This window comes from Hippopotamus amphibius, chromosome 1, assembly GCF_030028045.1.
Source record: "Hippopotamus amphibius kiboko isolate mHipAmp2 chromosome 1, mHipAmp2.hap2, whole genome shotgun sequence".
Classification (NCBI taxonomy): domain Eukaryota; kingdom Metazoa; phylum Chordata; class Mammalia; order Artiodactyla; family Hippopotamidae; genus Hippopotamus; species Hippopotamus amphibius.
In genome coordinates, this window is record NC_080186.1 from 37,561,697 (window position 1) to 37,585,721 (window position 24,025).

Consider the following 24,025-nt stretch of genomic DNA (forward strand, 5'->3'; position numbering starts at 1 on the left):
ATCAACTAACTTGGCATCCTGACAGATTCTTCTGTGGTGATAGTCTTGTATAGAACACCTGTGGGTAAGGCTGTCTTCCTTTCTTTACTATTTCCTCATGGCATCTCTGAATGCTAACCTCCTGAACCTGCTAGGTATTTCCTGGTTTACCATTGTCACTGGTTATGCCCTTTCAATATGATTTTTACTCTCTGCTCACTTCTGTAGACTTCACAAACTTTGCTTCTTTTTATTTTCTTTTTGTTCTATTTCTAAAACCCATTCGAAAGCCCATAGTGTCTCCCCACCTCATCCACAGAAAAGTCTTAAAAAATTCAAAGATAAAAATTAATGCAAGGAAGTCATACCTGGACTTCCCTGGTGGCACAGTGGTTAAGAATCCACCTGCCAATGCAGGGGACACGGGTTTGATCCCTGGTCTGGGAAGATCCCACATGCTGCGGAGCACCTAAGCCCATGTGCCACAACTACTGATCATGTGCTCTAGAGCCCATGAGCCAAAATTACTGAGCCTGCAATGCTGCAACTATTGAAGCCCATGTGCCTAGAGCCCATGCTCTGCAACAGGAGAAGCCATTGCAATGGAGAAGCCTGTGCACCGCACCGAGGAGTAACCCCCACTCTTCTACAACTAGAGAAAGCCTGCACGTAGCAGTGAAGACCCAAAGCAGCATAAATAAAGAAAGGAAGGAAGGAAGGAAGGAAGGAAGGAAGGAAGGAAGGAAGGAAGGAAAGGAAGGAAAGGAAGGAAGGAAGGAAAGGAAGGAAGAAAGAAAGAAAGAAAGAAAGAAAGAAAAAGAAAGAAAGAAAGAAAGTCAGTTATGTATTTAATCACATAGAGCTATTTCTTGTTTGTTTTTTTTTCATAGTGTTCTACTCTTAAGGATGTGTGTATCTTCTAATTCTCTATGAGTAAATAGATTTTTTATTTTTGAATTTATTTTTGGATTAAAATTTTCTTTTTTAAAAAAGTTTTCTTTTGTTTCTGAATCAACTTTTTTTCTTCTGAATACCTAACAAGAAGAATCCATTGCTTTGCTCAGAGATCCTAAATCTCTTCTATCCTGTGAGGTAATTGTCTGGCTACTGGGTGGTATGGTGTGAGAATGTGGTTGTGTTTGACCATTCTGTCTATATATTTTCAGTTACTCTGATTTCAGCCTTATGTCTTACTTTATGTTCTCTTAGGTATCTAAGTACTGAGTACTGAACTTACCTGAAGATTTTGCAGGGCAGCCTGATGCCCCATTTAACTGCAGCCTCCACTAAACTTATTATACCTTGTGCCTTTCTTTGCCCAGTTCCATTGGTTATGATTCATCTGTCTGCTTTAGATTTTCCCCAAATTTTGCTCATTCCCTTGTAGAGTGTCTGTGTCTCTGTCTCTCTTTCGCTCTCTGGTGATAGCCTTTATTTGTTTATTTTGCTTCTTTATTCTCTCTTTCTTTCTCTTTTTTTTTGGCTATGTGGCGCGGCTTGTGGGATCTCAGTTCCCTGACCAGGGATCGGACCTGGGCCCTGGCAGTGATAGTGCTGAGTCCTAACCAGTGGACTGCCAGGGAGTTCTCTCTTTTTTCTCATTTAATGGAGTTTCCTGGGGGACAAAAGATACAAGTATGTGCTCAGTCAGCCGTCTTTAACTGGGAATATTTCTTAAAAATAGCCTCTTGAATCATTGTAAGAATAATAATTAGACTTAAGAAGTTTTCTTTTTTTCTGAGTTATTTGTTTACTAAAGGGCTACTTGCTCCATTTGTTCATATTGTTCCTTTTGTTTTTATTTTTTTTTAATAAATTTATTTAATTTTGGCTGCATTTGGTCTTCATTGCTTCACTCAAGCTTTTCTCTAGTTATGGTGAATGGGTGCTAGGGCTCTAGGCACACAGGCTTCAGTAGTTGTGGCACTTGAGCTCAGTAGTTGTGGCTTGTGGGCTCTACAGTGCAGGCTCAGCAGTTGTGGCACATGGGCTTAGTTGCTCCGTGGCATGTGGGTTCTTCCCAGACCAGGGCTGGAATCCGGGTCCCCAGCATTGGCAGGCCGGTTCTTAACCACTGTTCCACCAGGGAAGTCCTGTTCCTTCTGTTTTAAGTTGTTTTTGTTCCTCAGATTCTTGGCAGTTCTTGGTATGCGTCAATCCCTGACTAGTATATGTCCAAATGGGTTTCTTCTGCTGTTGTGTAAGTCTCTTTCTCAGCAGGCCCTTATTTTGAAGAGAAATAGAGTTGTGATACTAGCCTTTGTAAATGTTGATGAGGAAAGTTAACAAAACTAGCTTTCCTATAGGTTATATAGATCCTCATCTATAGGCAGATCGCCTGCAGAGCTTGGTAACATTTGCAGAGGGAAGAAAAGAAACTAGGCAGGCTTTACTCTGGGCTTGTGGAAGTTTTGAGTAGACAACCATCATTATTTTTTGTGGAGGGTTTTATGGGAAGGTTTCTCATTCAAGCATGCATTTGAGAGCAGACTTGAAAGATAACTAGATTTTTTTTAAAAAGTGCATGTTTCAGATCAAAAATGTAAAATATGCCAGTTATAAAAAATTTGAGTTCGGGCTTCCTAGGTGGCGCAGTGGTTAAGAATCCACCTGCCAATGCAGAGGTCACGGGTTCGATCCCAGCTCCAGGAAGATCCCACATGCCGTGGAGCAACTAAGCTCGTGTGCCCAAAAAAAAAAAAAAAAAAAAAAAATTTGAGTTTGATAAATGCATCATGTTAAAGTAAAAAATCCTTCTTAATCTTTACCTTCTTTTATTTTTCCCTCCCTTCAAACCATTTATATAAACTCCATTATATTTAAATATGCATTTAAAATCTTATATTAATATATATAAACTTTATTTTAAAAATCAAAATTGAGTTCATATGCTGTATGCTTCCTTTCTGCTATTTTCACTCAATAGGAAATGTTGAACATTTTTCTCTTGACTACATGTTGAGCTGCTTCATTATTTTTAATGGGTTCAGTATGTCATTATGTGGAGATATTATCATTTCTTTAACTTGTAATGATCATTTGTCTTATTTCCAATTTTATTATGGTGAGCATTGTTAGGGTGAACATTCTGGTCTACTTTTTTTTTTCTTTACATTCCTACAAGTGGAATGCTGGGTCCAAACATACTCAAATTAAAATTATAATAGGTTTTGCTAAATTGCCCTCCAAATAAGTTGCATCACACTTTGTTTACAGTGAAAGGATATGTTATAGCAAAAACAAAACCCAAACCTCCTTTTAATCATAGCTCTTTATAAAAGTGGGTATTTCCATGACAAATAGGATTTTGCCAGGAAGAAGAGGGGTTTTCAAGTGAATTGGTGATCAAGATAAAGCCTGGTGAATATCCAGGGCAGAATATTGAAGTTGAATGAGTGAATGGGTTTGGAAAGAGTGGAAAGAGATGAGGGCAGGAAGATAATCTACATTTTTTAAAAAAATAAATTTATTTATTTACTTATTTATTGGCTGCATTGGGTCTTCGTTGCTGTGTACAGGCTTTCTCTAGTTTTAGTGAGCAGGGGCTACTCTTTATTGTGGGGCGTGGGCTTCTGAGTGCACTGGCTTCTCTTGTTTTGGAGCATAGGCCCTAGGCATGTGGGCTTCAGTATTTGTGGCTCGTGGGCTCATTAGTTGTGGCTTATGGGCTCTAGAGCACAGGCTTAGTCCGTGCATGGGCTTAGTTGCTCTGTGGCATGTGGGATCTTCCCATACCAGGGACCGAACCCGTGTCCCCTGCATTGGCAGGTGGATTCTTAACCGCTGTGCCGCCAGGGAAGTCCTGATAGTCTGCATTTATGGAGGATCTTTTTAGTGTTTTAAAAGTGTGTCTTAGGACTTCCCTGGCAGTCCAGTTGTTAAGACTTTGAGCTTCCACTGCAGGGGGTGCGGGTTCTATTCCTGGTCAGGGAACTAAGATCCTGCATGCCACGTGGCACTGCCCAAAACAAAAAAACAAAACCAAAAAAGCAAAAAACAAGAACAAAAAAGTGTGGCTTAATTCTTTAAATAGTAGGGAGTCATGAGAAGGGAATGACATGACCATATTTGTTTTGATTAGATTAGTAGCAGCAATGTGAAGAATGGTATGAGGGAAGAAGTTGAAATGGGACTTGAACCTCAGCTAGAAAGTCATTGCATTTGGAGATGCTCAGTCTTTATAAATGACTTTCTTGTAGCCTTTCAGTGTGATTAAGGCAGTTGATCAACCTGGACTGGACACATGGAGTCTGACAAGAGCAGTATAGATTTAGTGTTTGTCTTTAGAAACCTAAGGGCCAAACTTGTCTAGGAGAAGTTGTCAGCTCCACTCTTACTGCATTGAGTTGCTGAGAAACTAGGTAGGATGGAAGGGACTGGAAAACTAGCCTGCTAGGTTGGGTGTCAGGGTTGGGCCCTGGCATGGTTGTGGATATTACAGAGAATTTAAAAGAGTCAACTCAGTTCAGTATTCCACTTGCATTTCTCACCACCACCAACATGGTTGGAATGTTTAGAGGGCTACAGATTTTAAAATGGATGTGGAGGGACTTCACTTTGTTTTGGATCAGTGTACTTTTAATCTGCTTGATATCATTGTATTTTTTTATTTGTTAATTAATAATTTGTTAATTTTCCAAACCTTGTGTTTGAAGGTAAGCAGCTGCTCCCCTTGTCCGGCAGTGTACATAGCAGTGTGGGACAGGTGACTTGGCAGTCTTCAGGAGAAGCATCAAACCTGGTTCGAATGAAGAATCAGTCCCTCGGACAGTCTGCGCCTTCTCTTACTGCTGGCTTGGTAAGTGTTAGTACAGATGGGCCCTTGCTCTGTGAACCAATTCTTGGTTGTCATTTGTCATTACTGCATGTATTATTTTCCTTTTTAGGGTTTGGCTAGTTTAATTTCTCAAAGCGAAGTATGGAAACGAATGGAATTTAATAGACTATATTCTGACTGCTCTCTCATGTTGTCACTCGTACTGATTATGTAATGAGAGTTAAGAAAAAGGTGCAATATAATTGTAACTTTAATGAATAAATTTCCTGAGAAAGAGCTTTCTTAGGTAGATGATTCTAAATCTTGTGAAGTTGTATTGCTTCTGTGTAGAGCTCTGTGGTATCCGTATTTAGCACATGAGGATAGGGAACATGTTTTGCATGTAGTAGGCACTTCAATGTATGTTGGGTGAAAAGAATCAGCTTTTTCTTCATCTAGGCTTTGTATAGTAGATAGGAACTAACAGAGGTTAAGCTATGTAGTCTGGGCAGGTCGTTTTCTGCCTATTGCATCTTATACCCTTTTACCCTCAGTGCCTCTGCCTCTTTACTTATGGGACCTATTGACTTTCTGCTGATCTCACATTCTTCCCTCTATGTAGGGCAAGGCACACTATTAATTTGCAGGGTACAGTAACAGAAGCTTGTTCCCATTAAAATAATCTCATCTACTCTTTGGGACCATAAATCTTTTGGGTTGGCATATAGGGAGTAGAAAGCTTTGTCTGTTTGTCCAACCTAGGAAGTGGGGATAGGAGAACAAGTGTTCTTATAGCAGGTGGAAAGTTAATTTTTGGGTCAAAAGATTTCCTCACGTGACCTGAAGTTTGTGACTTTTAGGCCACAAGGACAGTCAGGGTCATTTGTGGAACTTCCCCATTTTTTTATCTTGAAAATATCAAACCTACAGAAAAATGGAAAGAATGGTACAGTGTATACCCAGTTAAGCTTGGGTATTGACCAATTAGGTTGTAACTTTAAATTTTGCCACATTTGTTTTATCTGTGTGTATGTATATATTTTTTTCCTGAAGATTTCAAAGCAAGTAACAGACATTATGCTACCTCACTGTTAAGAATTTCTCCTAAGATCAAGGACAGTCTCCTAAATAACCACAGTATGTAGTGCACCCTTGAACAACATGGATTTGAACTGGGTGGGCCCACTTATATGTGGATTTTTCCCTATAGTAAATACTAGTATTACAGGATCCATGGTTGGTTGAAACCTGGGATGTGGAACTGTGAATGGGGGGGCCAACTGTAAATTTATACTTGGATTTTCCACTGTATGGAGCAGCGGGGAGGGCTTGGGAAGTGTCAGCACTTTTAACCCCTCTGTTGTTCAAGGGTCACCTTTATTATCAGATGCAAGAAGTTTAACGTCAATTTAATATAAAAACCACATTCAAATTTCACCACTTGTTTTCCACATGTCTATTAAAGCCCCACCTTTCTACTCTTTTAACCTCTGGAACTTAAAAAAAAAAAATCTATGTACTGTTATAGAGATTTTGATCCAATGGGTCCGGCATAGTCCCAGGCATCCGTATTTTCTTTAAAGCATTATACCTACTTTTTTTTTCTTTTAGATTTTTTTTTATGTGGACCATTTTTTTTAAAAGTCTTTATTGATTTGTTACAATATTGCTTCTGTTTTATGTTTTGGTTTTTTGGCTGTGAGGCATGTGGGGTCTTAGCTCCCCAACCAGGGACTGAACCCGCACTCCTTGCATTTGAAGGTGAAGTCTTAATTACTGGACCGGCAGGGAAGTCCCTACCTACTTCTAAATGCACTCTTTTGAGAACTGTTGCCACTAAGGTAAAGCTGAATGTTTCATTTTAAGGTGGTGGTTTGCTGCAGAGGAAATTCCTGGACTGAGCTTGCTGAATTCCTAGCTTAGGCCAACTGAAGTAGCATTTCCTGAATTACCTTTTTTTTTTTTTTAAAGCTTATTGAGACATAATTCACATATGATAAAATTCACTCATTTAAACTGCAATTCAGTGATTTTTACTATATTCATAGATACATGCAGCCATCACTGCATGTATCCATGCAAATACATAGAGTCAATTTTAGAACATTTTCATCATTTGAGAAAGAATTCCTATATCCTTTAGCTATCACTTCTTTATTTTCACATCTCCCTAGCCCTGTGTAATCACTAATATACTTCCTGCCTCCAAAGATTTACCTATGCTATATATTTCATATAAATTGAATCCTATAATATGTGGCCTTTTGTAACTAGGTTCTTTCGCTTAGCATGATGTTTTTAAGGTCCATCCATTGTATAGCACGTATTAGTACGTCATTCCTTTCTACTGCTAATATTCCACTTATGGATATGCCCTGTTTTGTCTGTCTGTCAGTTGATGGACATTTGGGTTGTTTCTTCCTTTAGACCAGCAGTCCCCAACGTTTTTGGCACTAGGGACCGGTTTTGTGGAAGACAGTTTTTCCATGGGGGAGTGGAAGGGGGGAATGGTTCAGGCGGTAACGCGAGCGATGGGGAGTGGCAGATGAAGCTTAGCTCACTCGCCTGCTGCTCACTTCTTGCTTTGCGGCCCGGTTCCTAACAGGGGGTTGGGGACCCCTGCTTTAGACCATTATGAATAATGCTGCTGTGAACATTTGTTTACAGTTTTCATGTGGACAGTTTTCATTTTTTGGGGGAGTGAAATTGCTGTGTCGTATGGTAACTCTGTTTAAGTGTAGCAGTTTGATAAACTGCAGTGTATGAGGTTTTTGGTTTCTTCATATCTTCATCAACATTTGCTATTGTCTGTCTTTGATTTTAGCCATCCTAGTGGGCCTGAAGTGGTATCTGTGGTTTTGATTTGTGTTTTTCTAATGACTAATGACGTTGAACATCTTTTCATGTGATTATTGGCCCTTTGTATATCTTCTTTGAAGAAATGTCTATTCAGACTCTTTGCCTATTTAAAAAATTGGGTTATTTGTCTTTTTTATGTATGGATTAGTAAAATAATTACTTCTTTAGACGTGAATCCAGTTACTTCTTTCCTCCCAGGAATCTGCCTTTTGTTTTCTCCTGTGCCTTTCTTTCCTGAGCTATTTACTTACCTATGGTAACCTCAGGCTAGTTCCTCCCTTTCCATTCTCGTACTCAAGGATTTCAAGTTGGATATTTTATGTTTGGTGGCACATTTGATAGTTAATATTGAATACTTTTCCTGCTTTGACTTACTTTACACTGAATATACTTTGATGCCACTGCAGCTTCTGGCTGTGGCATTTCTGAAAAATCTGTCCTATAATGTATTCTTGTTGTTACTAGAGTTATGGCCATATATAGTCCATAGACCCAGCTTCCAGAGAATTTTTGGGTCAAAAGATTCACATATAACAACAACAACAACAAAACTTAAAAGTAATATAACAACATTTAATAGAATGTTAATTATGACTTAAAAGGAATGAAGGAGACAGGAATCGTAAGCAAGACAAGAATTGCTGGGTGTAATTATTGGGGAGATAATTTGCAGGAGGTTAGATTTGACCAGAGTCTGGAGAATGGATAGCCAAAAGCCTTAATGTAGCAAATATTTTCATTTTGAGGACATCTAGGTGATTGTGTTTATGAGGAGATTTTTGGACTTCTCCCTCATTTGCTAGTATCTATTGAGAGAATTTCTCTGAAAGCCCATTTCCCCATACATGTAGAAACTATGATTCCAATTAGTAGTTTCCATGTATAAAAAAGGATCATACAATCATATTACTATATTGTATGTTCCTAGGGATAGGGAAAAACTATCCAAGATTAATTATTCATCTTAAAATATATGTATGTGCAAATATGTTAGGGAACCGTTGCCCAAAACTGCCCACCTTGGCCAGGTACCCGTTTGCCTGAATTGTCTCACAGCAGGAGGTTCCGATAAAGAACTAGGTGCTGCTGCCTGAAAACTAACTGGGAGAATTTGGGAGGGCTGAAAGGAGGGAGGACACGCCAGCCCATAGAGTATGTCTTGTTAAACTAACCCAGAAGAATTTGGGAGGGGCCAAAAGGAGGACGGAGGAGACAGTGTGTCCTGCCAACCTCCCAGAAACCCTTACGCTGGAATCCATCTTGGCTGAGAGATGCTTGAGCCACCAGGAGGACCCTGAATCAGACCAGATATGGGCCAAGCAAGATGATTGGCCAGGGACAACCCAGAAACTAACCCCATTGGTATAAAAACTGAGACTGCAAGCTATGTGGCAGAGCAGTTCTCCTGGGTTCCCTTATCCTGCCGCCCACCACCCTGGCGCCCCTTCCCAGTAAAGTCTTTGGCTTTGATAGCACGTGTCCCCTCAGACAGTTCATTTCCAAGAGTTAGACAAGAGCTCGCTCTTGGGCCCTGGAAGGGGTCCCCCTTTCTGCAACACATATACATATCCTTATATGATATAAATTATAATACATGATGTGTATATAAGATACATACATATATATGTATCTTAAAATACATATATGAATATATGTCTGTAATCTTTAAGGTTACTTCCTGATTTGCTTTCTCATGAATATGTCAAGTAGTATCTGCAGCTTTGATCTTTGTCTACGACTCACTCCATCTATTTATTCTGCCTCTCTGTTCCCCTAAACCAATTCTTTGCTTGTTCCCTGTCTTGTTAAATACCACCATGACCCCTCCTCCCTGCCCCAGTAGCCCACAGCCAGAGACCTAGAAGTCTGTTTTGACTCCTCTGCCCTTACTCTGTCACCATCCAATCGCCCAGCAAGTCCTAGCTCCCAACATCTCTAAGTGGTCTACTTTTTTTCACCACAGATATGGCCCAGTCTAAGCCACATTTGCAGTTTCTTGGGTCATTGCTGGGGCCTTGTTACTGTTAACCTGGTATTCATTCTTCTTCCTTTCCAACCACTCTAAAGTCTATTCTTTCCAAACCACAAATCTGATTATGTCTATTCTTACTTTTTTCTTTTAGTTTTATCTTCTGAAATTTTCATTTGGTTAATATTTATCCAGCATCAGTGTTTGAAATCTTTCCATAGCTTACTATAACAATTATTGTAAAATATGGTAATCAATAATTATCGAGTGGATGAGTTTTCATTGACATTAGCAAATTGGGAATGAGGAATTAGAGACAGAGACCCAGATGGAAAGATTAAGGTTGGATGCTTTTTCTCTGAAATCAGTCTATTGGATTCAAGTAATTTATACGGAGATTGACCTAACCAGTGAATTGTGCTGGATATTGACATTTTAATAGGAGGGCTGTAAATCCCCAAAATCTTTTAATTGATAGGATGTGACTAATTCTCCAAATATACTTTCGGAATTCTTTCTTTACTTTATTGGCAGACATGGCCTTCACAAGAATGATGCCTTTACAGAAATGATCATTTGCAAGGAGTGGCTCTTTCCATCATCATGTTCCTAGTTGACATGTAGCGTTGTATCTGGTACATAGGAGGCAATGTATGATTACTCATTGAAGGTGTAAAGGACTTTTGGAATACCTTTGCTAGTGTTATAACTGATTGGATTAATACTTGTTTGAAGTATAGTGTACACAAGAGAAGGTTGATTTAATGTGTCAGTACCATCCTGAAATGATGTTGCACAGACCTCTATTCTTGTCCTTGTCTTGCCATTTTAATCAATTTCTTGGATAAAGACACTGAAGAAATTGCTTATCACATATGCTGATGGCATATTTCCCATGTTGAATGTTAAATTCAGTCAGAGCCTCACAAATAGAAATGACAGTTCAAGAAGAACCAGCAAAATGAGGTTTAACAGAGTAATAAGTAACCTTTGAAAAGCCAGAGCTCAAAATTGGATTGAAGTTTGAATTAAAGTCAAATTCCAAGATATTTTTATCACCGTAAAAAGAAAATCTTTATCCATTAAGTGGTCACTGTCCATTTTAACTTCATCCCCGCCCTGGTAACTACCAATCTGTATTCTATCTCCATGGATTACCTAGGTTGGATATTTCTTATGAATGGAATCATACAGTATATGATCTCTGTGTCTGGCTTCTTTCATTTAGCATAATGTTTTTTGAAGTTTGTCCATATTGTAGTGTATATCAGTACTTTGTTCCTTTATGTGGCTGAATGTGATCCCATTGAATGGATATGCCATATTGTGTGAATCCATTCATCAGTCGATGGACATTTGGGTTGTTTCCACCCTTTGACTATTGTAAATAATGCTGCTGTGAGCATTCATGTTCAAGTATTTGTTTGAGTTCCTGGTTTCAGTTCTTTGGAGTATACACCTTCCTAGGGGGCTTCCTAGGTGGCGCAATGGTTAAGAATCTGCCTGCCAATGCAGAAGTCACGGGTTCGATTCCAGCTCCAGGAAGATCCCACATGCCATGGAGCAACTAAGCCCGTGTGCCAAAAAAAAAAAAAAAAAAAAGAAAGTTGCAGCAACACCTTCCTAGGGGTAGATTTGCAGAGTCATATGGTAATTCTGTTTAATTTTTTGAGGAACCAATAAGCTGTTTTCCACAGTGGTTGCCTCATTTTGGTATCCCTATCTACAGTGTGTGAGGGTTCCATTTTTTCTGTATATTTGCCAATACATTTTATTTTCTGGTGGTTGGATTTTTGGGTTTTTGGTTTTTTTGCTTTTTGTTTTTTGTTTTGTTTAATTATAGCAATACTAATGGGTATTAAGTGGTATCTCATTGTGGCTTTGATTATTATTGTGTGGGTTGTTTTTCATATTTTTTTGGCCGCGCTGCACGGCATGTGGGATCTTAGTTCACCAACCAGGGATCAAACCCATGCCCCTTGCAGTGGAAACATGGAATCCTAACCACTGGACTGTCAGGGAATTCCCTGTTATTGTATTTTTAACTTAATAATATTTCAGAACTTGTTTGAGGTGACATTTGGGGTATGCTTTTGGAGGAATTAAGAATCTAAGATGCTGCTTACAACTTTTTTCCATATTTCTTAACTCTTATGATTATTCGTTAATTTTCACATATGACTTCAAAGAGAACACCATAGATATTTGTTTTGCCTACCTCTGTGTTGCAGAGATTCCAAACTGCGCAACTTCCCCTTTCAATCTTACCTTTCTGCAGCTGTAGCTTTGCCTTTTCTACTGTGAAAGTTGGAGATATCTATATTTATCTCTTAATTAGGTATATTGAGGTATAATTTACATAGAATAAAGTTCACCCATTTTAAGTGTGCAATTTGATGAGTTTTCATAGATGTATACAGTTGTTGTCCACCACCACAATGTGATATAGATAAAATCATGGTATGGAAATTTCTGTGACCCTAAAATGTTCCCTTGTGTCTCTTTGCAGTCTGTTCTTTCTCCTGAATCTGAGCCCTTAGCAACTACTGACCGGCTTTCTGTTACTGTGGGTTTTTTGTTTTTTCCAGAATTTCATATAAATGGAGTCATACAGTATGTAATCTTTTGTGTTTGACTTCTTTCACTTAACATGATGGTTTTGAGATTCATCCACGTTGTTTTGAGTATCAGTAGGCTTTTTTTTTTTTTTAATTGATAAAAGTATTCTGTTGACTTGGGTATATGAGACTTTGTTTATTCACCAGTTGATAATCATTTGGATTGTTTCTTGTTTTTTGCCTATTATAGAGAAAACTGCTGTAAAAGTTCATGTACAAGTATTTGTGTGGACTTACGCTTTCATTTTTGCTGAATAAATACCTAGGAATGAAATTCCTGGGATGTATGGTAAGTGTATACTTATCTAAATGAGGAATGGCATTTTTGCATTTCCACAGCAGTTGTTCCACATTCTTTTCAGTACTAGGTATCATCATTTTAATTTTAGCCTTTCTGATGAGTGTATAGGGATATCTTGTTGTGGTTTCAGTTTGCATATCCCTGATGACTAATGAGGTTGAATTGCTTTTTATGTGCTTATTTGACATATGTATGTATGTATATGTATTCCATGATAAATTACCTGTTCAAATCTTCTGTCCTTTAAAATATTTTAGGTTGTCTTATTTTTGAGTCTTAAGAGTTCTTTGTATATTCTGGATACAAGTTATATATTAGATACATGCTTTCTAAATTTTCTGTCTCTGGCTCATGTTTTCATTTTCTTATCAGTGTTTTATACAAAAATCTCTATATTAAAAATATGCAAAAATCAAGTATATTTGTCTACACTAACAATGACACTGAAATTTAAAAATCAATACTATTTATAATAGCTTAAAATATGAAATAATTAAAGATAACTTTTAAAAAATTATTTGCAAGACCAGTACATTTTAAACTATAAAACATTACTGAAAGAAATTAAAGAAGACTTAAATGAATGGAAAATATAATATGGTTCATGGATTGGAAGACTCAGTATCGTTAACATATAAATTCTCTGGGCATCATCGAAAATCTACAAACATTAAATGATGGAGAGGGTTGTGGAGAAAAGGGAACTGTCTTGCACTGTTGGTGGGAATGTAAATTGATACAGCCACTATGGAGAACAGTATGGAGGTTCCTTGCAACACTAAAAACAGAGTTACCATATGACCCAGCAATCCCACTACTGGGCATATACCCAGAGAACACCATAATTCAAAAAGACACATGCACTCTTATGTTCGTTGTAGCGCTATTTCCAATAGCCAGGACATGGAAGCAAACTAAATGTCCATCAACAGATGAATAGATAAAGAAGATGTGGAACATATATACAATAGAATATTACTCAGCTGTAAAAAGGAACGAAACTGGGACATTTGTAGAGACATGGATGGACCTAGAGACTATCATACAGAGTGAAGTGAGTCAGAAAGAGGAAAACAAATATCGTATATTAACACATGCATGTGGAATATAGAAAAATGGTACAAAATCAACCAGTTTGCAAGGCAGAAATAGAGACACGGATGTAGAGAGCAAACATGGACACCAAGTGGGGAAAGTGGGGGTGTGGGGGGGGGAATGAATTGGGAAATTGGGATTGCTATATGTACATTACTAATAAGAAAAAAATATCAGACTGTACACTTTAAATATATGCAGTTTATTGTATGTCAGTTGTATCTCAATAAAAGTTCTTAAAGAAGAAAAAAAGATAAATTCTCCTATTGATCTATAGTTTCAATTCAATTCCAATCAAAGTCCAAGTAAGATTTTCCAGAAAGTGATAGGGTGATTACAAATTTGTATTGAAATGCAAAGGGCCTAAAATAACCAAAACAATATTGAAAAAGAAGGCCAAAGTTGGAGGAATCATCCCACCTGATTTTTTTTTAAATTATTTTTTTAAGCTCTTTATTGGAGTATAATTGCTTTACACTGTTGTGCCAGTTCCTGCTGTACAACAGAGTGAATCAACTGTGTTTATACATATATCCCCATATCCCCTCCCTCCCTTGACTCCTTTCCACCCTCCCTATCCCACCCTTCTTAAGTCATCACCAGTCATCAAGTTGATCTCCCTGTGTTACACAGCAGCTTCTCGCTAGCTATTTTACATTTGGTAGTGTATCTATGTCTGTGCTACTCTCTCACTTCGTCCCAGCTTCCCCTTCATCCCCTCCCCCCAGCCCCATGTCCTCAAGTCCATTCTCTACATTTGCATCTTTATTCTTGCCCTGTCACTGGGTTCATCAGTACCATTTTTCAAGATTCCGTATATATGAGTTAGCATACGGAATTTGTTTTTCTCTTTCTGGCTTACTTCGCTCTGTATGATAGTCTCTAGGTCTATACACCTCATTACATATAGTTCAATTTCATTCCTTTTTATAGCTGAGTAATATTCCATTGTATATATGTGCCACATCTTCTTTATTCATTCATGTGTTGATGGGCATTTCGGTTGCTTCCGTGTCCTGGCTATTGTAAATAATGCTGCAGTGAACATTGTGGTACATGTTTCTTTTTGGATTATGGTTTTCTCAGGGTATATGCCCAGCAGTGGGATTACTGTATCATATAGTAGTTCTGTTTTTAGTTTTTAAATGAACATCCATACTGTTCTCCATAGTGGCTGTACCAATTTACACTCCCACCAACAGTACAGGAAGGTTCCCTTTTCTCGGCACCCTCTCCAGCATTTATTGTTTCTAGATTTTTTGATGATGGCCATTCTGACTGGTGTGAGGTGACACCTCATTGTGGCTTTGACTTGCATTTCTCTAATGATTAGTGATGTTGAGCATCTTTTCATGTGTTTGTTGGCCATCTGCATGTCTTCTTTGGAGAAATGTCAGTTTAGGTCTTCCACCCATTTGTGGATTGGGTTATTTGCTTTTTTGATATTGAGCTCCATGAGCTGCTTGTATATTTTGGAGATTAATCCTCTGTCCGTTGCTTCGTTGGCAAATATTTTCTCCCATTCTGAGGGTTGTCTTCTTGTCTTGCTTATGGTTTCTTTTGCTGTGCAAAAGGTCCCATTTGTTTATTTTTTATTTTTTATTTTATTTCCATGATTCTAGGAGGTGGGTCCAAAAGGATCTTGCTTTGATTTATGTCATAGAGTGTTCTGCCTGTGTTTTCCTCTAAGAGTTTTATAGTGTCTGGCCTTACATTCAGCTCTTTGATCTGCAATAAACTCTCAAAATATTGAGTTTATTTTTGTGTATGTTGTTAGGAAGTGTTCTAATTTCATTCTTTTACATGTAGCTGTCCAGTTTTCCCAGTACCGTTTATTGAAGAGGCTGCCTTTTCTCCATTGTATATTCTTGCCTCTTTTGTCAAAGATAAAGTGCCCATATGTGCATGGGTTTATCTCTGGGCTCTCTATTCTGTTCCAATGATCTATATTTCTGTTTTTGTGCCAGTCCATACTGTTTTGATCATTGTAGCCTTGTAGTATAATTTGAAGTCAGGGAGCCTAATTCCTCCAGCACTGTCTTTCCTTCTCAAGTTTGCTTTGGCTATTCAGGGTCTTTTGCATTTCCATACAAATTGTGAAATGTCTTGTTTTAGCTCTGTGAAAAATGCCATTGGTAATTAGATTGGGATTGCGTTGAATCTGTAAATTGATTTGGGTAGTATAGCCATTTTCACAGTGTTGATTCTTCCAATCCAGGAACATGGTATGTCCCTCCATATGTTTGTATTGTCTTTGATTTCTTTCATCAGTGTCTTAGAGTTTTCTGCATATAGGTCTTTTGCCTCCTTAGGCAGGTTTATTCCTAGGTATTTTATTCTTTCTCTTGCAATGGTAAATAGCAGTGTTTCCTTACTTTCTCTTTCTGATCTTTCATTGTTAGTGTATAGGAGTGCAACAGATTTCTGTGCATTAATTTTGTATCCTGCTACTTTACTAAATTCGTTGATTAGTGCTATCAGTTTTCTGGTAGCATCTTTAGGGTTTTTTTTTCTCTGTATAATATCATGTCATCTGCAAAGAGTGACAATTTTACTTCTTCTTTTCCAATTTGGATTCCTTTATTTCTTTTTCTTCTCTGATTGCTGTGGCTAAAACTTCCAAAACTATGTTGAATAATAATGTTAAGAGTTGGCACCCTTGTCTTGTTCCCATTCTTAGAGGGAATGCTTTCAGTTTTTCACCGTTTAGAATGATGTTGGCTTTTGGTTTTTCACATATGGCTTTTATTATGTTGAGGTAATTTCCTTCTTTGCCCATTTTCTGGCGAGTTTTTATCATAAATGGATGTTGAATTTTGTCAGAAGCTTTTCCGCATGTATTGAGATGATCATATGGTTTTTATCCTTCAGTTTGTTGATATGATGTATCACATTGATTGATTTGTATATATTGAGGAATCCTTGCATCCCAGGGATAAACCCCACTTGATAATGGTGTATGATCTTTTTAATGTGCTGTTGGATTCTGTTGGCTAGTATTTTGTTGAGGATTTTTGCATCTGTGTTCATCAGTGATATTGGTTTGTCATTTTCTTCTTTTGTGACATCTTTGCCTGGTTTTGGTATCAGGGTGATGGTGGCCTCGTAGAATGAGTTTGGGAGTGTTCCTCCTTCTGCTATATTTTGGAAGAGTTTGAGAAGGATAGATGTTAGCTCTTCTTTAAAAGTTTGATAGAATTCACCTGTGAATCCATCTGGCCCTGGGCTTTTGTTTGTTGGGAGATTTTTAATCACAGTCTCAATTTCAGTGCTTGTGATTGGTCTGCTCATATTTTCTATTTCTTCCTGGTTCAGTCTTGGGAGATTGTATTTTTCTAAGAATTTATGCATTTCTCCCAGGGTATCCAATTTATTGGCATATAGTTGCTTGTAGTAGTCTGTCATGGTCTTTTGTATTTCTGTGGTGTCAGCTGTTACTTCCCCTTTTTCGTTTCTAATTCTGTTGATTTGCATCTTCTCCCTTTTTTTCTTGATGAGTCTGGCTAATGGTTTATCAATTTTGTTTATCTTCTCAAAGAACCAGCTTTTAGTTTCATTGATCTTTGCTATTGTTTCCTTCATTTCTTTTTCATTTATTTCTGATCTGATCTTTAGGATTTCTTTCCTTCTGCTCCCCTGGGTTTTTTTTTTTGTTCTTCTTTCTCTATTTTAGGTGTAAGGTTAGGTTGTTTATTTGAAATTTTTCTGTTTCTTGAGGTAGGACTGTATTGCTATAAACTTCCCTTTTAGAACTGCTTTTGCTGCATCCCATAGGTTTTGAGTTGTTGTGTTTTCATTGTCAGTTGTTTCTAGGTATTTTTTGATTTCCTCTTTGGTTTCTTTAGTGATTTCTTGGTTGTTTATAGCGTATTGTTTAGCCTCCATGTGTTTGTATCTTTTACAGTTTTTTTTTTTCCATAATTGATATCTAGTCTCATGATGTTGTGGTCAGAGAAGATGCTTGATATGATTTCAGTTTTCTTGAATTTACCAAGGCTTGATTTATGACCCAAGATGTGATCTATCCTGGAGAATGTTCCATGTGCACTTGAGAAGAAAGTGTATTCTGTAGTTTTTGGATGGAATGTCCCATAAATATCAATTAAGTCGAGGTGGTCTAGTGTGTCATTTAAAGCTTGTGTGTCCTTATTTATTTTCTGTTTGGATGATCTGTCCATTGGTGTAAGTGGGGTGTTCAAGTCTCCTACTATTATTGTGTTACTGTCGATTTCCCCTTCTGTAGCTGTTAGCATTTGCCTTAGGTATTGAGGTGCTCCTATGTTGGGTGCATAGATATTCACGATTGTTATATGTTCTTCTTGGATTGATCCCTTGATCATTATGCAGTGTGCTTCCTTGTCTCTTGTAATAGTCTTTACTTTAAAGTCTAATTTGTCTGATATGGGTATTGCTACTCCAGCTTTCTTTTGACTTTCGTTTGCATGCAGTATCTTTTTCCATCCTCTTACTTTCAGTCTGTATGTCTCCCTAGGTGTGAAGTGGGTTTCTTGTAGACAGCATATATAAGGGTCTTGTTTTTGTATCCATTCAACCAGTCTTGTGTGTTTTAGTTGAGGCATTTAATCCACTTACATTTAATTATTGACATGTATGTTCCTATTACCATTATCCTAATTGTTTTGGGTTTGTTTTTGTAGGTCTTTTCCTTCTCTTGTGTTTCCTGCCTAGAGAAGTTCCTTTAGCAATTGTTGTAAGGCTGGTTTGGTGGTGCTGAATTCTCTCAACTTTTGCTTGTCTGTAAAGCTTTTGATTTCTCTATCAAATCTGAATGAGATTCTTGCTGGGTAGAGTATTCTTGGCTGTAGGTTTTTCTCTTTCAGGACTTCCAGTATATCCTGCCATTCCCGTCTGGCCTGCAGAGTTTCTGCAGAAAGATCAGCTGTTATCCTTATGGGTTTTCCCTTATATGTTATTTTTTGTTTTTCTCTTGCTGCTTTTAATATTTTTTTCTTTGTGTTTAACAGTTTTTGTTAGTTTGATTAATATGTGCCTCGGTGTATTTCTCCTTGGGTTTATTCTGTATGGGACTCTCTGCATTTCTTTGACTTGATTGACTATTTCCTTTCCCATGTTGGGCAAGTTTTTGACTATAATCTCCTTAAGTATTTTCTCAGACCCTTTCTTTTTTTCTTCTTCTGGGATGCCTATGATTCAGATGTTGGTGTGCTTAATGTTGTTCCTGAGGTCTCTGAGACTGTCTTCTATTCTTTTTATTCTTTTTTCTCTTTCCTGCTCTGTGACAATTATTTCCACCATTCTACCTTCCAGTGCATTTACTTGTTCTTCTGCCTCAGTTATTCTGGTGTTGATTCCATGTAGAGTATTTTGAGTTTCAGTTACTGTGTTGTTCATTATTGTTTGTTTGCTCTTTAGTTCTTCTAGGTCCTTATTAAATGTTTCTTGTATTTTCCCTCTTTTGTTTTTGAAACTTTGGATCATCTTTACTATCATTACTCTGAATTCTTTTTCAGACAGTTTGCCTATTCTTCATTTATTTGGTCTTGTGGGTTTTTATCTTGCTCCTTTGCCTGCATGGTATTTCTTTGTTGTCTAATTTATAGTATTTCATGTTTCCTTTCCCTGTATTGCTTAGTAATAATTTCTGTTGTTTCTGTTCTCTGCCCCCTGTGGTGGGGTTGGTCCAGTGTCTTGAGCAGGCTTCCTGATGGAAGGGTCTGGTGCCTACTTTCTGGTGTGTGGATCTGAGTCTTCCCTCTGCTGAGCAGGGCCATGTCAGGTGGTGTGTTTTAGGGTATCTGTGAGCTTAATATGGCTTTAGGTAGTCTGCATGATGTGTGTTCCTGTCTCTTTTGTAGTTTCATGTGAGGTATCCAGCACTGGTAGTTGCAGTCAGTCGGGTGAAGCCAGGTCTTAGACTGTGATACTGGCCTCTGTGAGAGTTCTCTACAATTAATATTGCCTGTGGCTAAGGACTCTTTAGTGGTCTAGCATCCTGGACTCTGTGCTCCCTCCCCAGAGCCTCAAACTTGACTTCTGGTTGAGGATTCCAGACTCCACAGGTTACTCGCCACGGCAATAAAGGAGTTTAAAAAAGACTATCCAAGCCCCAGACTCCACCTATTTTTATGAGTGTCTGTAAAGGTACAGTAATTAAGATGTTGTGATATTGGTGTAAATATAGACACACAAATCATTGGAGCAGAATAGAAAGTTCAGAAATAGACAAATATGCAAGGTAATTTAATGGGGGAAAAGACAGTCATTTCAACAAATGGTGCTGGAATTGTTTACATGGAAAAAAATGAACCTTGATCCTTACCCCATTCTATATACAAAAATTAACTTGAAATGGATAATTGCCGAAATGTAAGAGCTAAAATTATAAAACACGTAAAGGAATACTGGAGAAAATCTTTGTGATTTTGGATGAGGGAAAAGTTTCTTAGAACACAAAAAGCACAAGCCATAAGAGGGAAAAATTTTGACTTTATCAAATAGTATAAAATAGTGAAGTGTTCAATTTAGTAAGAATTATGGGAGTTTAGATTTAAAAAATTGCATTCCCTGCCTTATTAACTTGAAAATTGCTCTCCTTTCCACTCTTGGTTTCTTCTTTTTTGTAAGAGGAACATGTTTCTAATGCCACCTACTGTCTTTTTAGAGGTATGAGAATCATGTTTCATAAAATATTTTAAAATAAAAATTGGGTGATTTTTATGAGATTGAACAGAATATTAGAAGCCTAGTTGCTTGTTCTCAAGAACATGCTTAAATGAGAAACAAAAGAATAGGCTACTTATTTAGGCTGAAAAATTCAGAGCTGAATTTTGTAAACATTTTTATCATATCTTTTCTGATAATTTGTGAAGAATTTAAGGTGTACAACTTTCAAAATAGTGGCTTCCATATTAAAAATTTTTTTTCATTTCATTTTGTTTTTTTTATTTTTTTAATTTTGAGGGGCCACACTGCACAGAGTGTAGGATCTTAGTTCCCCATCCAGACATCAAACTCATGCTGCCTGCATTGGAAGTGTGGAGTCTTAACCACTGGACCACCAGGGAAGTCCCCTTCTGTATTTTAAAAAAGCATTTAAAATTAAAAAAAAATTATTGTAAGACATGTTATTGAATTTGTTGAGGGTTAGACTACATGACAATGTTTATGCAGGTTTTTCATAAAGAAAAGAAGATAGTGTTATTAAATCACCAGTTAAAAGGTATAGCTACACATTTTGTTGTTTTGTTTTTGTTTTACATCTTTTACAGAGGCTTTTAATAAACCATTAATGTCATGTATTGCTATGTATAAGTGTAATTAACAGTGCTAAGGAAAGATTGAAAAGTATTGATATTTGTATATTCTGTCATGCAAACAAAATAGTTTTACTGGAGATATTTGAGTTGGAATAAACTAATATTTATAGTAGACCCTATACCTAGGTTCTTTTACATATATTCTCCTTTATTTTCTCAGGAACATAAATTTTCTTCTTGTGAGATAAACATAATTTTCCTGTTTTACAGATGAGGAAATTCAGGCCTGCAGAGATTTATTCATTTGTCCGTTCATTCCACAGATATTTATGAGGTACCCACTGTGTATCACCACTGTACTGGGTGCTTGGAATATAATAATGAACCAAAGTTAAGTACTTTGCTGTAGAATAGTGAGTGAATGTTAGTGTAGGGATTCAAAACCAGGTTTGAGTCTGTGTTCTATTTCAAGACTTGTAAGTAAGCAGAGAGGAAAGTCTTTGGCAAGTTGGATAATTTGAATTGCATTTTTTTTTGCTGGACTTACTGATACTCAGTTTTCTCAACTCTTCAGGTATTGAGGGTTTTGATCAGGATTACACATAGGGAAAGTTTTACTTGGTTTTGATTACATAAAAATTTCTCCTTGAGTTAGAAAGACTTTCTCTTCTGTAGAGCATGCAGATAAAATTGAAAATACTTTAAATTTTATTCCACATAAAGTAGTTCTGGCTGGAAAAAGAACAAATTATGATATTATAATTAAGAGATATAGGCAGGATGTAGTGAAGTGGCAACATATACACAGTATGTTGTTAGTAACCTGGAGTTACCAACTCTAGGCCTGAAAGGTTAAGGGGAGGAAGTGATCTTTGGAACCTGGAGACAGAGGAGGTTGTGTAATAGAAGGTGACCTGACAGTTGGCATGACTTGTGGGAGTGTGGTGCAGCCAGCCTAGCATAACCCTGCAGTGACCAGCCCAGGAGAATGAATCTCCTCCGCTCTCTCCTGTGCCCTCTGTTCTTTCTCTGACCTCCTGCAGGTGCTACCTTTTGTCTGAACTCATCTGGACAGAGGGGGGCAAGGGAACCTGTTGACATAGTTCATGAGCCTACATTTGGGGTACAGTGATGATTTGGAGCAGCAAATAGATGATATCCTGTACATCTTGCAAACATTTCAAACATTAAGCTTATTTATACATAGTTTTAACTATGAATTATGTTGTCATGTTACAGTTTTGTTCAAAGCACTGCTTATTCTTTTTTTTTTTCATAAACCTGTTTTTGAGAGTCTTCATCCCAGAAACCACCTCTTGTGGTTGAGAAATTCCATCATTCTACAGTTCTCTGGTTCATTAAAATATATGTAAATATAGCATTTACTGTACCTTAATTTTAAATTTGTGTATGTAAAAACATAAGTTCTTTCTAAAATAATATATAGTAGCAAATAGCAGTTATTCTGTAAACTTTTCATTTAATTCTATTTTCAAATGAGAAATCGAGATACTTGATACAACTCTTGGAACCTCATATGGAATTGCATATATTGTTCCTGTTGCTTAGATTTCATTCTACTTCTGTGCATCTTTTACGATATAGTTCAATGCTTTCTTTCATTGTGAAGACTTCTGTGACTTCCCCATCCTGAACAGTGTTGTTTAACTTTATTTGTACCTAAATTAAACCTTATACAACCTATATTACTACATATAGGTGATAGACTCCAAGAGTGTGAATGAAGATTGAGTGCTTAAACTAGTTGCCACCACTGAAAGATGCATTGCTTTGTACAAGTTACTTAAATTCTCTGTAATGCTTTTTCTTCTTTGTAAAATGGGAATAAAAAATATCTAAAATAGTTATTCTTTTTGTTGTAAGTATGAAATGAATTTGTATATGTAAAGTTCTTAGCACAATGCTTGATATATCATAAACTCTAGGAAATATTAGATATGAGTATTGTATAAATCTTCTCTCATCTGATAGTCTGTGAGCACGTGTTTCTCTTTACACCTGGATTGCAGAGCATAGCACAATGCATAGCATGTAGTGGGTTCTCTCTAAACATTTGCAAAATGAATTGGTTTTGAGTATTCTTATATTCTAACACTTAATCTCTAAAATTCTGAATAATTGTTTTACTGTAAGGGTTATGAAGATTGCTTTCAAAGTCCTTCTCTCCATGAGCATGTCTATTTTCTTTTTTCTCATAGGGTTAACATTTGTAAATATTTGCTGGGAATCTTGTTAGAAGGTCCAAGAAATCTCCCCCCATTTACTGCTCCCTGAAACAGCCATCTAACATAACATTTGCTGTTTGTAGGTAGTAGCTGAGTCAGCAAATGTTAGGTGAAAATCAGTTTTTCTAAAAATTATCTACTTATGGTGTATGACTCAGGTCTTTTTTTTTTTTTAAGCTTCCAAGAAGTGAGTTGTCATTCTGCATTTTTTGCAGTGTCTTATCTATAGAATATCTATAGTACAAGGCTGGTTCAAGCATGTGCAGACTGGTAGCCTTGAAAGAGAGGAATGTTAAGAAAGGGTAGTGTGCAGAAAAGAGTTAACAAGGCCTGAGACTGCAGTCCTTAAAAAAGGCCTGCATGCAAGATTGGCCCTTGGTTAGCATCTGGGAATTTTTTTTTTCTTCCATTTTATTTATTATTATTTTGTGAGGTACACCAAGTTCAGTCATCTGTTTTTATACACATATCCCTGTATTCCCTCCCTCCCTCGACTCCCCCCCACCCTCCCCATCCCAGTCCTCTAAGGCATCATCCATCCTTGAGTTGAACTCCCTTTGTTATACAGCAACTTCCCACTGGCTATCTATTTTACAGTTGGTAGTAAATATATGTCTATGCTACTCTCTCACTTCATCCCAGCTTCCCCTTCACCCCCTGCCCCCCCAAACCTCGAGTTCTCCAGTCCATTCTCTGCATCTGCGTCCTTGTTCTTGTCTTGTCACTGAGTTCATCAGTACCATTTTTAGATTCCGTATATATGAGTTAGCATACAATATTTGTCTTTCTCTTTCTGACTTACTTCACTCTGTATGACAGACTCTAGGTCTATCCACCTCATTATATATAGCTCCATCTCATTCCTTTTTATAGCTGAGTAATATTCCATTGTATATATATGCCACATCTTCTTTATCCATTCATTTGTTGATGGGCATTTAGGTTACTTCCATGTCCTGGCTAT

The 24,025-nt window shown here is 37.3% G+C and overlaps 1 protein-coding gene across 4 annotated transcripts in view; it reads left to right on the forward strand.

The window, feature by feature from the left end:
- Window positions 1-24,025, forward strand: part of MAST2 (microtubule associated serine/threonine kinase 2) — a 223,197-nt gene that overhangs the window by 31,885 nt on the left and 167,287 nt on the right. For all 4 annotated transcript variants that reach the window (XM_057709503.1, XM_057709528.1, XM_057709519.1 and 1 more), the window contains exon 3: window positions 4,635-4,777. In XM_057709503.1, the coding sequence (XP_057565486.1) occupies window positions 4,635-4,777 (143 nt within the window). The remainder of the gene's footprint in view (window positions 1-4,634; window positions 4,778-24,025) is intronic.